Raw genomic sequence first — 18,444 nt, forward strand, 5'->3', positions numbered from 1 at the left:
TTTGAAGGCATTTTAAGCCATTTTTTATTCTTTCAAGGCCAAGTAAAAAAACTCAGTGTGGTTGTATTTAAACTGTGCCTCTCAGTCTGATTGCGGACGTGTTTATGACTGTATAAACTGGGCACTACTGCAGTCTGCATTCAGTTGATAGCCTATGACGTGTTACACACTCCAAAGTCTAGACCCAAATATAGATACAGTGCGCTAAGATGGATATCTTTTACAAGGACATGATAGCATTACAGCACTACTAAACACAAATAATCCCCAGAACTGCAGCTGTGACACACTTCTGTTTTTTTTTTAAAATTCATTTTAAATAGTGCTCTGTAGTAAATTGCAAAGAAAATGTTGCAAAATTCATTTCATAGTAGCTGTGCAGACCATGACTGGAACAGCTACGTAAATCCTACAGTTTCTGCTACAGTTTCTCAAAATAAAAAAACCCACATTTCCCACAATGTTTCATTCATTTAGAAAAGGGGATTTTTCCAAAGTTGCTCATTCTGCCACCTGCCATCAAGCTTTAAAGGCTTTATTCCTGGAAGAACAGCAACTTCTTTTCCTTCGAAATCTGACCTGATGACTCATGGCAAATACTGTAGAACAGAGGCTGCGGTCTTGTTCTTTTTTTAATGAACAATCTAATGCAAATATCAAAGTTCTGAGAACGTTAGGTGACAACTTCACATTGCTTGTTTTGTCCAACCAACAGCCCAAATACCAAAGATATTCCATTCACAGTCATATAAAGCATAGAAAAGCTCATTATTGTCCGTAGCTTATGACCACAATGGCTTTTCTGAGAAACAACAAAAATATGTGTTTCCATAAAACAATGTTGACAGGTTTAATAAAATAAACTCAACAAAACCTGGAGATAACACATATTACATGATAAAGGTTTCAACAGCAGTGTGAATCGTCTCTGTTTATCGCTCTCCTCTCCCCTCCATCTCTTTCATATTCCTGATGGCTCCTTTCCCTCTGCTCTTCTTCCTCTCCTCCTCCAGTCGAACCCTCTCCTTCTCCATCATCCAGTCCCCTCCGAGGTAACCCAACACATCATCAGGCCGTCCGCGATGCTGGGGCCTCGGGTCGAGAAGCGACAGAAAGAGGGAGCGGGCCAGTGAGGTGAAACAGGCGAAATGGGGTGCTATGGGAGGACGGTCTTTCTCTTCGAGTTCTGCTCCATTTACACTGATCGCACAGTCCATGCTCTCTCCCTGTGGCTCTGCCCACACGTCCAGTTCGTCATCAGGGCCTTTCGCTCTTTCAAACCACTCCTGATATTTCAGGTATGAATGGCAATCGCTGGCTGTCTCCGCCCAGGGATGACTGCCGGTGAGCATGACATAGGTCAGGATCCCCAAGGCCCAGCTGTCTGTGCTGGGCTCCACAGACACCCAAACCCTCGACGGCTTCTTCTTCTCTTCGTTCTTCTCAACACCATCATTGCCGTCATTGATGCCCTCCCAGCTGTCCTCATTTCCTCGAGCGACCTCGGCTTCAGGGGTGCAGTAAGCGGAGCTGTACCAGACCTCTGGGACCCTGGTGCCCCTGGCCTTCACCTGAGGTAAAAAGATTTGCCGATTTCACTGACTGATGTACTGATATGTACAAATAGAGTAAATATAATGTAATTTTAAAGTTGTTGCAAGGTTATATGCAAAAATATCTTGAATTTTCACAATAGGTTAGGCTACTTGCATGTTAGTGGTACCAGACATTTATACTGACCATGCCGAAGTCTCCCAGTTTGACCCAGCGGCAGGAGGAGTCGCACAGGAAGACATTCTCTGGTTTGAGGTCTCTGTGGACAAAACCAAGAGAGTGCAGGTGGGACAGAGCGCCGCACAGCTGGGACACGACCCGCTGGCAACAGTCCTCGTCCATACCGACCTGGGGAGAAAAAGAGTGATTAAATGATTTGACCATAAGGAACTTGATGAGTTCAAACCTTACAAAACAGCATTTACAGCTTCCTGTGTGGTAGAAAATCTTTACCATGAAATTTTGACATTAGAGCACCAAATTTAAAATTATTCTAAGAGCAGTATCTGTATCATGCTGTAGGAGAGACTAGCAAAACAGACTACAAGAGTATAGTCACTATCAGTATTATGAAGTGTTAAAGGGTATACATCATGCCCATTTCCAATATATTCTTATTCTGGGGCTCTACTGGAATATCTTTGCATGATTTACAGTAAAAAAACTCCTTAATTATCTTCTACTGGTCCTTTATGCAGCCCCTCAGTTCAGCCTCTGTCTAAAACAGGCAGTTTTAGCTCCTGTCTCTTTAAGGCCCCGCCTCCTGATGAGCACACTCTGTTCTGATTGGCCAGCTTCAGGAAGATGCCCCTCAGCAGACTTCCATTGGCTCTGGAGGCTACGTAAACAAACATATTTTTCTTGTGCTTTACTCAAAATGCCAACTTCTCATATTCATCTGCACATGTTCAAGCTCAAATCTGATCTGAAATATGCGAGTGGACAACGCAAACAACCCGTTGAACAACCTTAGCAACAATCTTAGCAACAAATTACAGAACGGACGGCCATTTGTGGGTGTGTGCGAACTATCTGACATCAGTTCAATGGGGGAGTAGGAGTAATGTTGCAAACGGATCGTTCAGAACAGGCTAGGCCCTGGCTTTTGACTTACAGGTAGCATTTTTACATACGTTCCCCACTTTGACTATGTTTAACATCTGACATTAAAACTGTATATAAATGATAGAAAATCACAAAAAGCATGATATATCCCCTTTAAAACCACTGTTTGTATCACTTTATACCTCAGGTATGATGACGTCGTAGAGATCACCGAAGAGACTGGCTTGTTGAGCGAAGATGTAGTGCGAAGATGTGAAGTAGGCGATTCCCAGGGCTCTGGTCAGGGATGGATGGGTACAGAATGACAGAGAGAGATTATACTCTCGCAGGAAAGAGAAGAGAGAGGTGGACTTACGGGGGAAGAACTTCAGAGCCATCGGAGTACCTGGAGGATAAGAAGGAGAGATATTCGTACAAATCTAGAAATGTTGTTTCTGTGTTTGCTGAAGGCTTTAATTAAAGAAGTCCATGATAACATAAACAGGCTCTAGTTTCCTTCCTCACCTCTCTTCCTGTGCACAGCCAGCATGACTTTTCCATATGAGCCTTCACCCAACAGCTTTAGCACTTTGAAGTGCTCCGATGTGTCCATTGTTATCAGAGACTGAGCCGTCAGATGACACATCTCATCCAGAAGCTTCGTGGCAGCCTGAACACACAGACACAGAAAAACAAAGGTGTCATTAAATGTGTTGTGCATTGAAGTTGTGCAACCACTCTTCCATTACATCATCATACTGGTACCATCTGAGTGAGCAGAGCCAAAAACACCTTTTTTGGGAGCACAAGTTAGACAAATGGCAAACCTGAAAGGTGAAGAAGTAATTCATCTGTCTGTCCGACGTAGACAGTTGTCATGTTGATGCTGAGGTGCACAAACTACACAACTCATGCCAGATGGGATGTTCTTGATACCCTTTTCACTTTAGACATTTTTAATGTTAAAGCAGATAAAGCGCAAGTGGAATTAATAGCATTAATAATGGCTGATGATGAGCGACAGACTGATGTGAGGTGTTCATGTTTGCTTGGTTTTCAGGCACCTCCATATTATTAAATGCCAAGTCAGACATAGATCAGATATTTCCAAAAAAAATCCCAGTTTCCAAAAAACCAATAAATTGAGGAGTAAAATCGCTTCTTTTCAGAGTGGAACAACTAGTAGCTCTTTGAAATCTGTCACAGCCGGTGCAGTGATGATTGTCGTCATGGTGATGCTGGCAACACTCATCCATGGATATAAACATGTCTGTTAATAGCTTCATGAAATCCTTTGGGACACACACTGATCTTTGTTTTGTCTGGTGGAATGTGGATGTTTCCACCACAGCTGGCACCCTTGGGGCCAGGCAGGGATTTGGTGTCACCGTACATCCAGACACGCAGGACAGCTCATTACAGCCCATTAGGGAACAAGTCAGAGCTGTCAATGTGCTGGAAACAGATACCGCGAATCACAACTGAGGCTTCGTTCACACCAGAAGCCACAAACACGATGACTTGCAGTTCTTTGGCCAGATTTTAGGATCAACTGTGCAGATTTTTTCTGGCAATGACAATCCTAACAAATGATGCAAAATTGAATAGGTGCTACAACAATGACAAATGGGGTTTTCATGGATTTCTAAACTCATGCCACACCGACAGTTGCATAAACATTCATAAGATGAGAATAATGCTTTTGAATCTTTTCTAATCACTTGCAAAACTGCTCTGTTAAACTTTCTTATAACTAACAAAAGCAATCAGATTGTTGCAGCAACAGTGCATGTTATGTCATATGATCAAAGCTCTAATGCTTTAGCACTATGCGTGAGTACATTTTTAGTGTGGGTGGTCTGAGGTGGAAATTGAACTCCAATCCTCTCTGTGCTCTGATCCAATTACTGAGGTATTCAGGACTGTCTGGAACAGATGTCATGATTAATGCTGAAAACACTGAAATGAACTGATTATCTGGCCTGTAGCTCAAAGAAAAAATCAGTTTTTGTTTCGAGTGATTGATTTTATTAGCATTTATGTATCACTGTGTCCACTGTCACATTTTGTAATGTTATAGTGAATATAATGGTGATTGGTGTTTGAAAGATTGGAGGTAAAGAGTTTATTGATATTTCTTAGATTTAACTGAATCTAACTGAGGTCCATTTATATGTAGTGCTATCATAAAATATACAGGATTTTCATGTGGTTAAGTTGTTGGAGCAATTACTGATGCCTCAACCAGTTTAGTCAGTTACTTTTTTTTACAATTTTTACAAGTTTTAGCATTAGCATCCTTTCCTACAAAGACTCTGATTTGTTTGCTTATGCCTGGAGGGCAAATCTGTATGTGTTATTTATTTATTTCCTATTGTTTTCCTGTACAATTTATGTACAGTATAAATTTGTTTTAATGTTTGTATATTGCAGCATTTGTTGTTGTTTGATATTGGTTTGTAGTGGGATTTTACTGTTTTATATGTTTTTCCATTGTTGTTCTTGCTGTTAATGGGTGTGTATGTGTTTGTAAAAACTTAAAAATCTGTAAAAAAAAAAAAAAAAAAAAAGTATTGAAATGAATGTAATCAAAATGACTAAAATCTGGTAGGAAGTAAAGATTTATTAGGTCAAAACATCAAAACTTGTGCATGAAATTGTTTAAAACCTGCATCGTATTTATTAAAGCAGAAGCAGTTTTTCACTTGTAGAGTCAGATTCCTGCTTTGATAAGTGGACACAGTTTTAAAGTTTGTTGTTGATGGTGTAAACAAAACCAGACTGTAGAGCATCAGGGTCTCGGGGGTTAATATTCAGTGAGCAGCATAGCTGACATGCTCAGAATTGGTCAGGTTTAGAGGAGAGTAAGAGGAGGTGACACTGGTCTCAGCCAGCCCAGAACAACTCCAACAGCTTCTCTGTGGGACGCCTGGCCGAACACTCAGGTTATGTAAGAGGCGAGGTTGGACCTCTTCTGCTGTTCTCTGTTCTCTCTCTGTGTGTGTGTGTGTGTGTGAGAGAGAGAGAGAGAGAGAGAGATGAATGTCCCAGTTATGTCCTCTACATGGAAATTGACCTCTGCAGACCACAAACACCGCTGTGATGAATGAAAAGTGTGTATGTGGACATACACACTTCTGTCAGCACTGGCACACACCCAGAAGCCAACTCAACTTTGAAAGTGTTGTCCAACTAAAATAGCTTTCAGCATAAGACCTAGCATCTTAAATTACATTTCAAATAAACAACCATGAAACATAATGTATAAAACACACAATCAGTACTTCAACTTTTCAAGATTTTGGTTCCTATTTGTGCTAGTTTTCCAATCATTATTCATGCATTTCTTGAAATATATTATAATCAATTACATTTTCATACCATTAAAGAAAGAAAATGATACCCAAAAAGTTGAAGTTATTTCTAAAATATACAATCAGATATTGAGTGTTCATGTTAGCATTTGTCAAGAATTACAAGTTACATGAATTAAATGTATCTGTTCATATAATAAGACATGAAAGCATCAATATGTCAGTGTTATACTGTAACAGCTTACTGCATATGAAACATTCTTAATTAATATATAAAGATTTATTTACATGTTATAATTAAATTTTAATAATTCAACATACACTGGGTTAGAGTGGTTTGTTATGAATCTTGTTAACATGTTATTTAAATGTGTTACATTTTTTAATTTAAACTTTCAAAACATTATAAAGCATTGCTCATTGTGGGCAGACTGTACCTTTAATTACTGTTAAATACAAGAGTATGATGGAATAAATGCAATGTATACAGTATATATAAATATGAATATATATGCAAATGAAATACATAATGAGGAACTTAATGGGGGTGATTATTGTCATAGCGTGACATTAAACTGAATGCTACTTTATGTCATTTGTGTCACACTTCTACTGTAATACATTCATAAATATTGCATATTTGACCATTTATTTACATTATGATTGTTGTAAAATATATATGAAATAGTCAAATAAGAAATAAATAGGTCATAAGTAAAGTAATTTATCTTTTTGCATTGTACCTGCTGATGAAATGGTCAAATTATGGTTCATGAATACATTAAATATTTGATAATTTGCTCCGATTTAAAGGGTAAATTCATCCAAATTATTTTTTTGTACTTATATTTGTATTCTGCCATGCTGTTGATTTTAGTTTAATCCATTTAAGTTATTTGTCTGTGAGATTTCTGCTTTGAGCAACATCTGTCTTCAGAAACTGTGTCCTTGTTACTCTAGATGATCAACAGATCTCACCATCAGCAGTTTTTGGTAGCGACTACTTCCTCTGTAGAAAGTAGTTCCAAAGAAAACTGTGACGTCTGTGGATTATTGTAAAGTAACCAGAACATTGTTTCTGGAGCTAGACGTTTCTGTTGAACTTTACATGTATTTTTGCAATTGTGTTATTTTTTCAACACCACAAATTAAATTCCATTTACCCCCATGCCAAAATAACACCAAAACGATATGCACGGTGAGATTATACAAGAGATGAAAATAATAATTGAATTGACCCTTTAAAGTCTACAAAAATGTTTCTCAGGTTGGGGAATCCCTGCACCAGCTTCGACTTACTGTCATTTTGTAGCTTTGGTTCAGTTTAGTGCCGCTGATTCTCAGTAAGAAATCTGTCCAACAAAAATATACGTCCTGCTCTTCATCTAGCAGGTACACCTGTCTGGAAATCCTCCACAGATCTTCATCTGCTGCACACTGAGTCTTCTTTCCACCAACAGGTACAGTACACAACCGTCTCAGTCTGCTGCAGTTGGACTTTTGATGTAGTTTGCAGTCAGTGAGGAAACTTTCCAAACTGCCCAATGGGCTCGTTGCAGGTTTGCATGTCTGCTGCTGCTGCAACTTTTATCCTAAAGTGTCCTCACCTCCACTCCTCCCCCTGTCCTCCCTCTGCTGCTGCACTGCAGGGCGGATCCCAAAATGTGTATGTGTGTGTGTATGTGTGTGTGTATGTGTGTGTGTGTGTGTGTGTGTGTGTGTATAAGTGAGAAGTGAAAGTGTATGAGGTTCCTATGTTCCTTACTTCCCTCAGTGGACATTTATATCTTCCTCTTTTCTCCCACTGTAGGCCATCTTCCCTCCCTTCTGTATTGTGCTGTGTAGAGCGAGAAAAGTGTGTTTAAGGGCATTTTTGTGTGTTTGCATGTGTGTGTGTGTGTGTGTTCTTAAGTATTCGTGGAATCTTTGGAAATGAGGGCCTCTTGGATAGGTTCACAGTCTTTCAAGTCTGTGTTAAAACAACAGTCAGGTGCCTATATGAACACTGAAAGATGAGAAAAGGTGAGTTTGAGTATGTAGGTCAAGCATGCGCCATTAAAGGATTAAGGATTAGCTTTGCCTAAATTACATGACATAATCTTTGTAATTACTGAAGACTTTTACAAATATCTTCAAAGCATGGTAAATTGTATTTCAACACATTCAACCCTCTATAAGCAAACTTAAAGACCACCTCCAGACATGTATTAAGATATATAAAAGTACTCTGCTTGGAACAATAAAGTGTGTCTGATATGGTTTTTCCACAAAAAAGTATATTTGCTACATCAAAAAAAATGGCATCTACTCCTTCTCCCTCAGTAAAGATTCCAGTATTTATGAATATGAAAATATATTTAATTTCACAAGATGTCTGCTACTTCACTGTAAGTGTGTCTCAGTGTATGTGAACTGGAAGCTTCAAGTTTCCAAATCGCGCTCGTGTAAATTGCACACTGCGCCATGCAGGACTGTCTTCCAAACTAGTTGTGATGTCACAAATCATGCTCATAGGCCCATCCCTAAAAAATATTTATTTTCGATAAGCACAGAGAAACTTCTGCAGATTAATGAGAAAACAGACTCTGTGCATACATCAATCTGCATTGTGAAGCTCAAACATCCAACTGTAGGAGCAAGAAAAACATATTTTTGAGTGGAGGGGGACTTTAATTAAAAGTATCCTTTGTAGAGTACCACTCTCATGTCAAAGTAGTGATTATTTATGTGCATATGGCCTGCTATACAGTACCTTGCTGAGACATGGGCTGTGCCATAAGTCTGGAAATCAAGGATGTGAAAGACTGTTAATGACTAAAAGGAGTTTGATTGCATATAACAGTGGCACAAATTGAGGTGAAAACAGTATATGATACAAAAGTCTGGGTGAAAATTGGATAATTAACTGAACATCATAATTAACTGCAGTGAACAGGGTCCTCTGGCAGCAGGAAGCAGAAATTTCACGGGGACATAATGACGCTAATTAAAAGTAACAGTTATTGTCCCTTCGCTGTGAAGACAAGAAAGCACAGATGAATGTTCCAGCGTTCCCTCGACCTCCTGTTGTCCAGTCGATATTTAGCTGTTGATCTGTCAGTCAAAAAAACAAAAACACTCTTTCTCCTTCTTTCTTTTTCTTTCTTTCTTTCCTTCTTTCTTTCTTTCTTTCTTTCTTTCTTTCTTTCTTTCTTTCTTTCTTTGTCTTTCTTTCTTTCTTTCTTTCTTTCTAAATCCAGTCAAAGAATTTTCCTCTAACACTCAGACCCCATCTGAGCCACAGATCCAGATCTCAGCTGCCAGCAGTGACCGCACATACAACTGCAAGATCACTCAGACTTTGGGGGGGGTGGAGAGGGGGTGTCATTGAGTTACAGGGAATGTCTGTCTGTGTGTGAGATCATCTGTCTGTGGCCACATGTCAACACGGTGACATTATGCAAGTCGCTGTGTGCAACTTCAGTTCACACTTACAGCTGAACATCAGTGGTCTGTACATCCCCCCCCCCCCCTCCCCCCTCCCCCTCCCATGTGTCACACAGCTCCATGTGGACGCTTTTAACCTCGGCTCTTAACGAGTGTTTGCATTTCAGCAGCAGATGTGGAGTTTTCTGATATTTGTCAGAAGTGGAGCTGCTCTGGAAGCTCTATTATGGTCATTCATTTAGATAGTTAAACCTCAGTGGAAAATAACAGGAGTATTTCATCTAAGTATGTTTGCATAGCTGTATGGACTATTGAGCTGAATGTTTTACAGTTGTGAAGAGATGTATAAACTCTTTACTCACAACTGTAGGTGTTAAAACAAATAGAAAAAAAAGCAAATTCATAACAGTTTTCTATTGTGTTTTGATGATCCACTTCTATATGTTTTGTAATAAGAAGTGCTTTGGTACATATACAGTCCAGACAGTAAGTATTAGGACAGTTACAAAATTGTTGTTCTTCAGCATTTTGAAATAAAATGATGGATACATTAAAGTGCCAAGTCTCAGCTTTAATATGAGTGGGTTTACATAAATATAGAAAGAAGTGTGTGTGGGAGATATCTCCCCTTGTCACACATAGTGACTAAGGGGCTAAAACGTAATTGGACACTTGGCTACTAAATGTTTCTTGGGCAGCTGTGTGTCCTTTCAACAAGTCCCCAGTTTAAAAGAACAAATATGTCGTTTTGACTATGTGACCCCAGAACAACACATAGGGGCGTTTTCTAATCTGGCGACTCAATCGGCAGTAATGGGCAGGACAACATCATTTGTCTGTGCTTTCCAAAAAAAAAAGAAAGATGTTTCATGAATTGACAGTGCTGTGGTTCAGGTCTGGTTAGGTTTAGGTACAAAAACCACTTGGTTAGGTTCAGGGAAAGATCACAGTTTGGGTTTAAATGATCACTTTGTTAAAGTTAGGGTTATGGTTAGGGTTAGGGTTAGGGTTAGAGAAACTTGGTTATAATTACTACTTCCTTAAACTTAGGCAACCTTCATTGTCATGGCTACAATAATAACCATGTAGTTAACATTAGGGGACGATTGTAGTTACTGTCCTGACTTGCGGTTGGAAACAGCCCACTGTTGGGTTGTAACATCCATCCACCCCTTCTCCGACAAAGGAGGAAATTTGTCAATTTAAACATCTCAACTGCACCACTGCTCTGGGTCATAATTACTACGGCCGCTGGATGTCATCTGTCTCTCAAATGACTGACATTGTGACTTGTTCTATTGTTTTTCTTGGGAGGACAGTCTCCCTTTCAAAGTTACACACACGGCTCAGAGTTGAGAGCTGCCATTTAAACTGAGGTGTGGAGTTGTCCATCAATATGTAATATGTCTATTTTTACGCTTTTTAATAGGCATATTTGTCAACATTAGACTGCTGCCCTTCAGAGTGAGACTTCACTTGAAAAGTGACAGTAATGGCCACATTAAAATTTTGACCCGATAATGACGAGACATTGGGTCCAGCTCCCCTGCAACCAGGATAAGAGGTATAGAAAATGGATGGATGGAACAAAGTCATCAGGATGAATCATCTGGGGACCATGAATATCTGCACAAAATGAGATAACAGTCCATCCAATAGTTGTTGAGATATTTCAGTCTGGAGTAAGACTGGACATTTCCATCCCTCATTACAGGATCACTGATTTGGTGTAAAGATTGTATTAATCACCATGGAGTCCACACTTTGTTTCAATGCAAAATTTTTATTAATAACTTACAGTAAAACGTACAAAAATGAAACAAAATTAAATAGTATATAAATACACAATATGCATTACACGATTGGTAATGTAAATTTCACTACAGTATAACAATACTTTATTATTAATATTATTAAATATTACATAACGAATTATCCATAGAAAAAACTGAGACGCCTGCATCTGTCATACATAATACAAAAAGCTCATAAATAGTACCTAAATACATTTAGAAAAACAAAACAAAACAATAACAGTAGAAAAATATTATTTTTTTTCCCACATTTTCTCATCCCTAGCTCATGAGTAGATCAATACTATGAAGCACTGTGAATGTAAACAATCTCAAAGAGAGTAAGGGTCGCTGGTAAGCACAGTGCATCAGCACTACACATTTTTAAAAAAAAAAAAAAAGCTACATGTAAAATGCAACGTACAACATTCTCTTTGATTTCTGTTTCTGATGTTAAAGGGGACATATAATGATTTTTGGGGATTTTTGTTATTTTTAAACTGTTATAATGTTAGAGGTCTATGTTGAACATGGTCAGAGTTCCAAAACTTGAGGTGCCCTGCCTTTTCAAAGTTACCTCAACACCCTCCTTTAACCGACATCAGATCAGTCACACATGTACACAGACAGCCACTCGTTAGCTGGATTGGTGCTCAATCATGTACAACAAAGGCTGAACTGAGGGGCTGCATACATATAAATAATAGATAAATAAGGAGTTTTTTGAACTGTAAATCATGTAAAGATGTTCCAGTAGAGCCCCAGAATATAAATATAGAACTGAAAATGTGCATCACCCTTAAGATGACAGCCTACACCAGTGTAAACAGCGCACTACAATGCCCATAATGCATATCAAGGATGCACGCACTGTTGCATCCTTGATATCAATGTCTGCATGTGTAAGAAATGTGTCAAACTCACCTAAGTTAACGGCGGTTTTATAGTAAGACATTAGCGGTGGCTTATCTGCTAAAGGTGGGGGCTTAATGTTTAGGGCAGTGGGAGTTTCTGTGAAGATACCGTAACATTCTTTTTGACCAGCGACAGAAGACCGATAACCGTTCAGAGATCTCAACGGAGAACTTGAGCACATCAAAAGCCGTGGAGACGACAGGGAGGGAGAGAGACGGCGGCTGAGGCACCTCCTGATTGATCTAAAGACAGAGAGAAAACAGTTTGGTTTTAATGGGATGATTCTCAACTGAACAAAAGGAATTAACACAACAGAGTTGAGTAATAACACTTAGAATAAAGCCTTATACTTGCAGAGAAAAGGTAAAGAAGAGAATATTGATAGGTTGAAAATGAACCACAGTTGTGTTATGCATTCACACCATTTTATCACATTTAATTTAGATGAAGCTGTACTATGTTCTTATAACCAAACGCACCTCCCCAGTTTTGAGAAACAGATGGTATTAGAAAAGACTGGGGAAAAGATTTAGGTATAGAGATACTGGGGGATATTTGGGACGAGGTATTGGCATTGTCTTTCAAACAATGGTGTATTTGGCAACCACTACTTTTGCACTTGGAAGGGAAGAATGAGATGGACTGTGTATATTAGATGACACCATGGGGAATAAGGCTTTGTACGAGTGGTTTTGAGGGGTGGTGTTATGAGTCTGTTGTACTTGTCCCCAGTTTAAGTTTTGTACTGTGTATGTATGCATGTTGGTTGTTATATATGCAAAAAAAGAAGCATAATGTGTCTGTATTATAAGTTACTGGTACAAGGTTGCTTCTCAATAAAAAAAAAAACATTTGAAAGAAACTGAACCAAATTACGCTGAACCAAAGTAAATGTCATGTTCTAAAATGGAGAATGAAAAACAAATAACATGATGGTGCAACATATACTGTGACTGGAGGACGACTGTTACCTTTTACTGATTAGCAGTGATTAGCAAATGACTTTAATTCCTGGACTGTCATCATTTTAAGCTGCTAACAAATAAGTTTAAACGTCTAAACTGTAATTTCAACTGTAATGTTTGTTCAAAATATCTGTATTTATTATTGACAACAGACGCCCTATCAAATTGCTTTTTAAAAATGCTTTAATACATTTTTCCTTCCATCTCGGTAAATATCTTATTAAATCTGTTTTTAACTACACATTTACATATAAATATTTAATATGAACTTTTAATATGAATGTTTCTGTTTCCAATCTGGTAAAATGTATTTTTTGGTTTCATTATGGGTCTATTACCATTTTCAAGCATTTCTGTTTATGCTAAATTCCCATTTTATCATAAGTTTTAATTTATTTTAATTTGTTATCATTTATCACATTTGTTATAACATTTAATTTCCTTTCTTATATGTATTATTGATTTATGTTCCAATTATCTTTATTTGTAATTCTACATTTTCTATTTTGATTTTAATTCTGGCTGGAATTGTCCTCCATACAACCCAACCAATAAGCGATACTGGTCCTCTCACCTGGTGGAGAAATGTGCTGGTGAGGGTGGACAGATGCAGGAGGTGAGTGATGGTGCCATCAACTGACTGGGAGGACAAACTGACATTTTCTTTGGCTGTTTTCAACCAATCAACATGCAGTTTGAAGGACTGAGTGTACACATACAGCTGGGAGAGAGACTCATTCATCTGTGGGAACATTAAATAGACACAGTTTGACAGACTTTCAGACAGACTTTGACTTACAAAATATTTCTACAGTAACCAAATGTTGTGAAAAAAAAAAAATCAAAAATGAATGATTTGATTCCAGAAACATTACCTTCACTGAGTTGAAATCTGCAGCGGTTTGTTGCATGTGAGGAAGACTGCCCAATCTGTTTTCCATACCGATTAAGTTTATGAGTTCATCATTTGTCTGTTGGGAATATAATCAGAGGTGAAGAAAAATGTCAGAGGAAGTTCCATCTTAAATCAGTACTTCTGATGAATAAACAGACTTCTTCAAGTAAGATGGACCCTTCCCAGCCTGTCCTCTAAGTATCTGTGTTTGTATGGAGGACTAATCATGACTAACAAAACTAAATGCATACATAAGTATATAATTAAATGTTTATGTATAAATATATGTATTGTTAGGCCTAACATACAAATAACCAAAAACCATGAAGAAAATCTTTGTTGAGTATTCACTTCAAGTTACTGAGTGATTGTATTAGAGCTGCATTTAGTTAATTGACTGTAAATTGAGCACCAACTATTTTCATAATCAATTAATTCAGGTGTCATTTTTTAAGAAAAAGGTCCAATTTATCTGATTCCAGCATCTCAAATGTGAATATATTCTGGTTTCTTAAGTCTTCTATGACAGTAAATTAAATATATTTGAGTTGTTGGCTGTTAGTTTGGATCAAAGAAAACATCTGAGGATGTCACTTTGTCTTTGAACATTTTTCACCATTTTTGGACATTTTATGGACCAAACAAGTAATCGATAAATTGAGAAAATAATCAATCAATAATCAATTGATGATTTTAAATTTTAGTTGCAGCTCCATAAATACAACATAAGATGTAATCTAAGCTACTTTCAAAAGACTTATTTCTACGCAACAAAAACAGTGCAAAGATTAACTGTTAAGCTTTTGGTTACTGTGTAATTGTACAGATTTAAGATATTTCATGATGCATTTATGGATATAAGGTTGATTTGCTCAAATCAATGTATAACATTCCATCATACAACATTAAAAGTGACTCTTCAACTGTTTCCAAGTAAAGCTTTTAAATTAAAGGAGAGTGCAGAGAAATCTTACCAAGTCATGGAGCTTTTTTGATAAGTTCGTCAGTCTGTCCACCTGATGGATCATTTGTGAAAACGTATTGCAGATGGAGACACTCTGGGTGGGACGAGATGATGAATGCACAAACAGCTCAGCCAAAAGCAGAAGGTGGAGAAGACAAAGGGTGAAGTCAGGAATTACTGCAAAGGTAAGAAAAAGATACAAAAAAAAAAAAATTAACTTGCAGCATTTCTGTATGTGTTTGTCTTTTCTGTAATTGCAGTTGTCAAAGTGTTTTCACCACCATTGCTATGGTAGTTGTGAGGTCTTTGACCATTACACGGTGTGTAAGCAGAAAGCGTTTTTCAGTCTTTTGTCTCACACGTCTGAAGTGTATCTTTCCACTTTTATCAAAGTAAACACATTGATTTTGTGTTAGACTCTGAGAGCTGCCAAAATGTAGGTGACCTACACTTAATACTGCCTGAATGCATCCTGTGTAGACACACATACGGAGGACTGAAGCTGCTAACATGCTGCTTACACACTCCTTTGTAGATAAATGTTATTGGTAATCAATCTACCTAATGAAAAAAAAGAAGTTTGCCAGTTCTTCAACTTTTAGCATCAAGTCAACATTATTTATAAAAGAATGATGAGTAACATTGAGTTGCACACACAGCTGCTACTGAGCTAAGAGTAAAATAACTCAGATTCTGTCTTCTTCATGAATCAGCTGCATCAGAAAATGCTGCATAGAAACATATTTTTGCTTCCGACCAAAATCGGGACCACATGGGTGTCGCACAGCTGTATTCATCATCATTGTCTATATCTGCCAAGGCAGAAAGGAAAGTTTTAGGGCCGCAACTAACGAAAAATAGTGAAAAAATTGCATTCACAATGTCTAAGAGGCCACAGTGATGTCTTCAGTGTCACATCTTGCCTGGACTTTGGGTGTTTTTTTGGTCTTATGTATGTGTTCTGTGGGGCCTCCTGGTTTTGCACGTCTGTTTAGTCCCTCGGTTCATAGGGTTTTCTTGTATGATTTGGGTGGTGGGTTTTAGAGGACTGAATCATTAGTTGCAGCGGCGTCGCCTGCAGCGGCGTCGCCTGCAGCGGCCCCAGCGGCGTCGCCTGCAGCGTCCTCAGTGGCGTCGCCTGCAGCGGCCCCAGTGGCGTCACCTGCAGCGTCCCCCGAGTCTGCAGCGTCATCCTCTTCAGCGGCGGCTCCGCCCAGCCTTCGCCTTCGCCGTCGGCCCCCTGCCCGGCCTCCTGAAGGGTCCTGCCTTCCCCGCCGGCCTCCTGAAGGGTTTCGCCATTGCCTCTGGCCTGCAGTCCAACTTCCAGAGGGTTTCTGCCTTCGCTGCCAGCCTGCAGCCCAACCACCAGTGAAGCTCTTCACATCCTGCCACCCTCCAGAGCATCTTCTGCCATCTGTTCTGCACCCCGGTCGCCCTCCCGAGCGACTTCACCTGTCTGTCTTGCCTCCAGGCCGTCCCCCTGAACTTTATGGCTCTGCCTCTGTCCAGCCCCCTGGCCGTCCACCTGGACTCTTATGCTCTGCCCCTGTCTGGCCTCAGACTTTCCACCTGAGTGCCATCTCCCTGGCTCCCAGTGTCCTGGCCATCTGCCTGTGCACCATCTTCCTGGTTCCCCATGTCCTGGCCCTTCCTGAGCACGACCTCCTTTGCTCCCTGCATTCTGGCTACCTACCCCTGCGCCACTTCCCTAGCTACCTGCTCTTTCATGGCCTATGGACTGTCAGTTTTGGCCTTCTCCTCCCCCCGTCTTGCGGCCGTCCATCCTGTGTCCCTTGGTGGTGTTTGTGGGACGTCTGGGATCTGTCCCTTAAGGGGGGGGGTTCTGTCACATCTTGCCTGGACTTGCCTGGGTGTTTTTTTGGTCTTATGTTGTGTTCTGTGGGGTCTCCTGGTTTTGCACGTCTGTTTAGTCCCTCGGTTCATAAGGTTTTCTTGTATGATTTGGGTGGTGGGTTTTAGAGGACTGAATCATTAGTTTGTTGGGTTGTGTGCTTGGGTTTGTGTTTGGGTCCACTCCTGCTTCCCCGAGCCTGACATTCAGTTTGCTTGTTTTGTTTGACTAACAGTCCAAAACCTTAAGATATTCAATTCACTGTCATATATGACAAAGAAAAACAGTAAATTGTCACATATGAGAGTCTGGAACCAGAAATTTTTGGCATTTTTGCTTGAAAAATAACTGAAATGATGATTTGGTTATCAAAAGAGTTGCAGATTAATTTTCTGAAGATGGGTCATTGCAGGTCTAGAAATCTTACACCATTTACTTGACATATTACTATGAATTAAGGTGCCTTCCTAAGGAGAATTAACACAGACAACAGCAAACATAACAATGGGATCAAACAAAAAACAAACAAACAAAAACACACAACTAGATTTGTATTTGGGAAATGGCAGAAATTCATCCAAAGCCCAACAGCTCGCACTGTAACCTTGTTTTAAAGATGCAGCGGAACATACGTTCTTTAACACCATTGCGCACACTGTTTTTTAGCATCACTGTCAGTTCATTCTGTTATCAGATATAAATAATATTCTGTGATCCCAACATTAACAGTCATTCGAAAAATCTGATAAGAGCAGCAGCTCAGATTTGAGATTGACAGTTTGTGGTGTGAACGAGGTTTCACACATAAATAGGTCAGAGACTAGACTAGCGCACTGAGTGGTTGAATGTGTGTGTAGGTGGAGGAAATAGACAGAACGATTTCTAAAAAGTGTGATATCTTGTATTTCGGGGAAATGTTTACAGCAGGTCAGTTCACATTTTTAACATAATTATCACAATTTTCCATCTGAAAACCAACAGGGAGTTTTTTCGTTTATGAGATTAGTTTCAAGCTAAAAACAGCTGATGTTTACATTTTCTTGACAAGATAGATCTTGTGGTCCTGTGAAAAATAACTGTCTCTGTTGAGAGATGGATAATGCATTACGTTCTTAAACGGCTTCACACTCTCTTGGTGAGGAGATCAGGGTGGACGGATGTATTAAAGGATAATTCTGCTCTGTTTCTACAACTCGGGTCTTTCTGTATTCTTGTAGGTTTGGCCATTGCGCCTACGTGTAATAACATTATACAGTACCAACCTTATTACAGAGGTATGGGCATGCGGTGAAAAAAAGTGACAGTGAGTCGAGACACACGAACACTCAGGCGGTCATACAGGTTTTCAACAAACCCTCAGGTTAGCCAAACTTATTTGGATGAGATTACGAAAGCAAAACTGTCCACTGTAAAGATCCATCAGAGTTTACAAACCAACTTAATGATTCAACTTTGACCTTTATGATTATAACCAACATTTCAGGGGTGTTCACTCTCAGTTTTACCCCTAAATAAAGTGGTTTATAGAAGCTAAACTGTCGGCTTGTTTACAACAGGCATGTCTGATTGTCTTCAGACGTCCCCAGATGTTAGCAATTACTTTCGGCGAGTACAATGTGATCAAAAATCAGGACAATGAGGGTCAAAACAACAAGAAAAAACAAAATTATTATACTTGGGAGAGATTCCCACAGGGGGTTGTATATAAATCTTAGAGGTTGC

The 18,444-nt window shown here is 39.2% G+C and overlaps 2 protein-coding genes across 2 annotated transcripts; both read right to left on the bottom strand.

Moving 5' to 3' along the window:
- Positions 1 to 641: 641 nt before the first annotated feature.
- On the bottom strand, positions 642 to 7,517 carry LOC122969230 (serine/threonine-protein kinase SBK2-like). Its single transcript, XM_044334770.1, has 5 exons — positions 7,212 to 7,517; positions 3,124 to 3,268; positions 2,802 to 3,004; positions 1,741 to 1,902; positions 642 to 1,571 (listed from the first exon to the last, which is right to left on the bottom strand). The coding sequence occupies exons 1-5, from the start codon at positions 7,215 to 7,217 to the stop codon at positions 933 to 935; spliced, it is 1,155 nt and encodes a 384-aa protein (XP_044190705.1). The 5' UTR covers positions 7,218 to 7,517; the 3' UTR covers positions 642 to 932.
- A 4,490-nt stretch (positions 7,518 to 12,007) lies between these two features.
- LOC122970321 lies at positions 12,008 to 16,550 on the bottom strand. Its single transcript, XM_044336453.1, has 6 exons — positions 16,440 to 16,550; positions 15,946 to 16,221; positions 14,881 to 15,054; positions 13,887 to 13,982; positions 13,586 to 13,753; positions 12,008 to 12,288 (listed from the first exon to the last, which is right to left on the bottom strand). Exons 1-6 carry the CDS (start codon positions 16,548 to 16,550, stop codon positions 12,118 to 12,120), a joined length of 996 nt encoding a protein of 331 aa, XP_044192388.1. The 3' UTR covers positions 12,008 to 12,117.
- Between the last annotated feature and the right edge of the window lie 1,894 nt (positions 16,551 to 18,444).

The sequence above is a fragment of the Thunnus albacares genome, chromosome 19 (genome assembly GCF_914725855.1).
Source record: "Thunnus albacares chromosome 19, fThuAlb1.1, whole genome shotgun sequence".
Lineage (NCBI taxonomy): Eukaryota > Metazoa > Chordata > Actinopteri > Scombriformes > Scombridae > Thunnus > Thunnus albacares.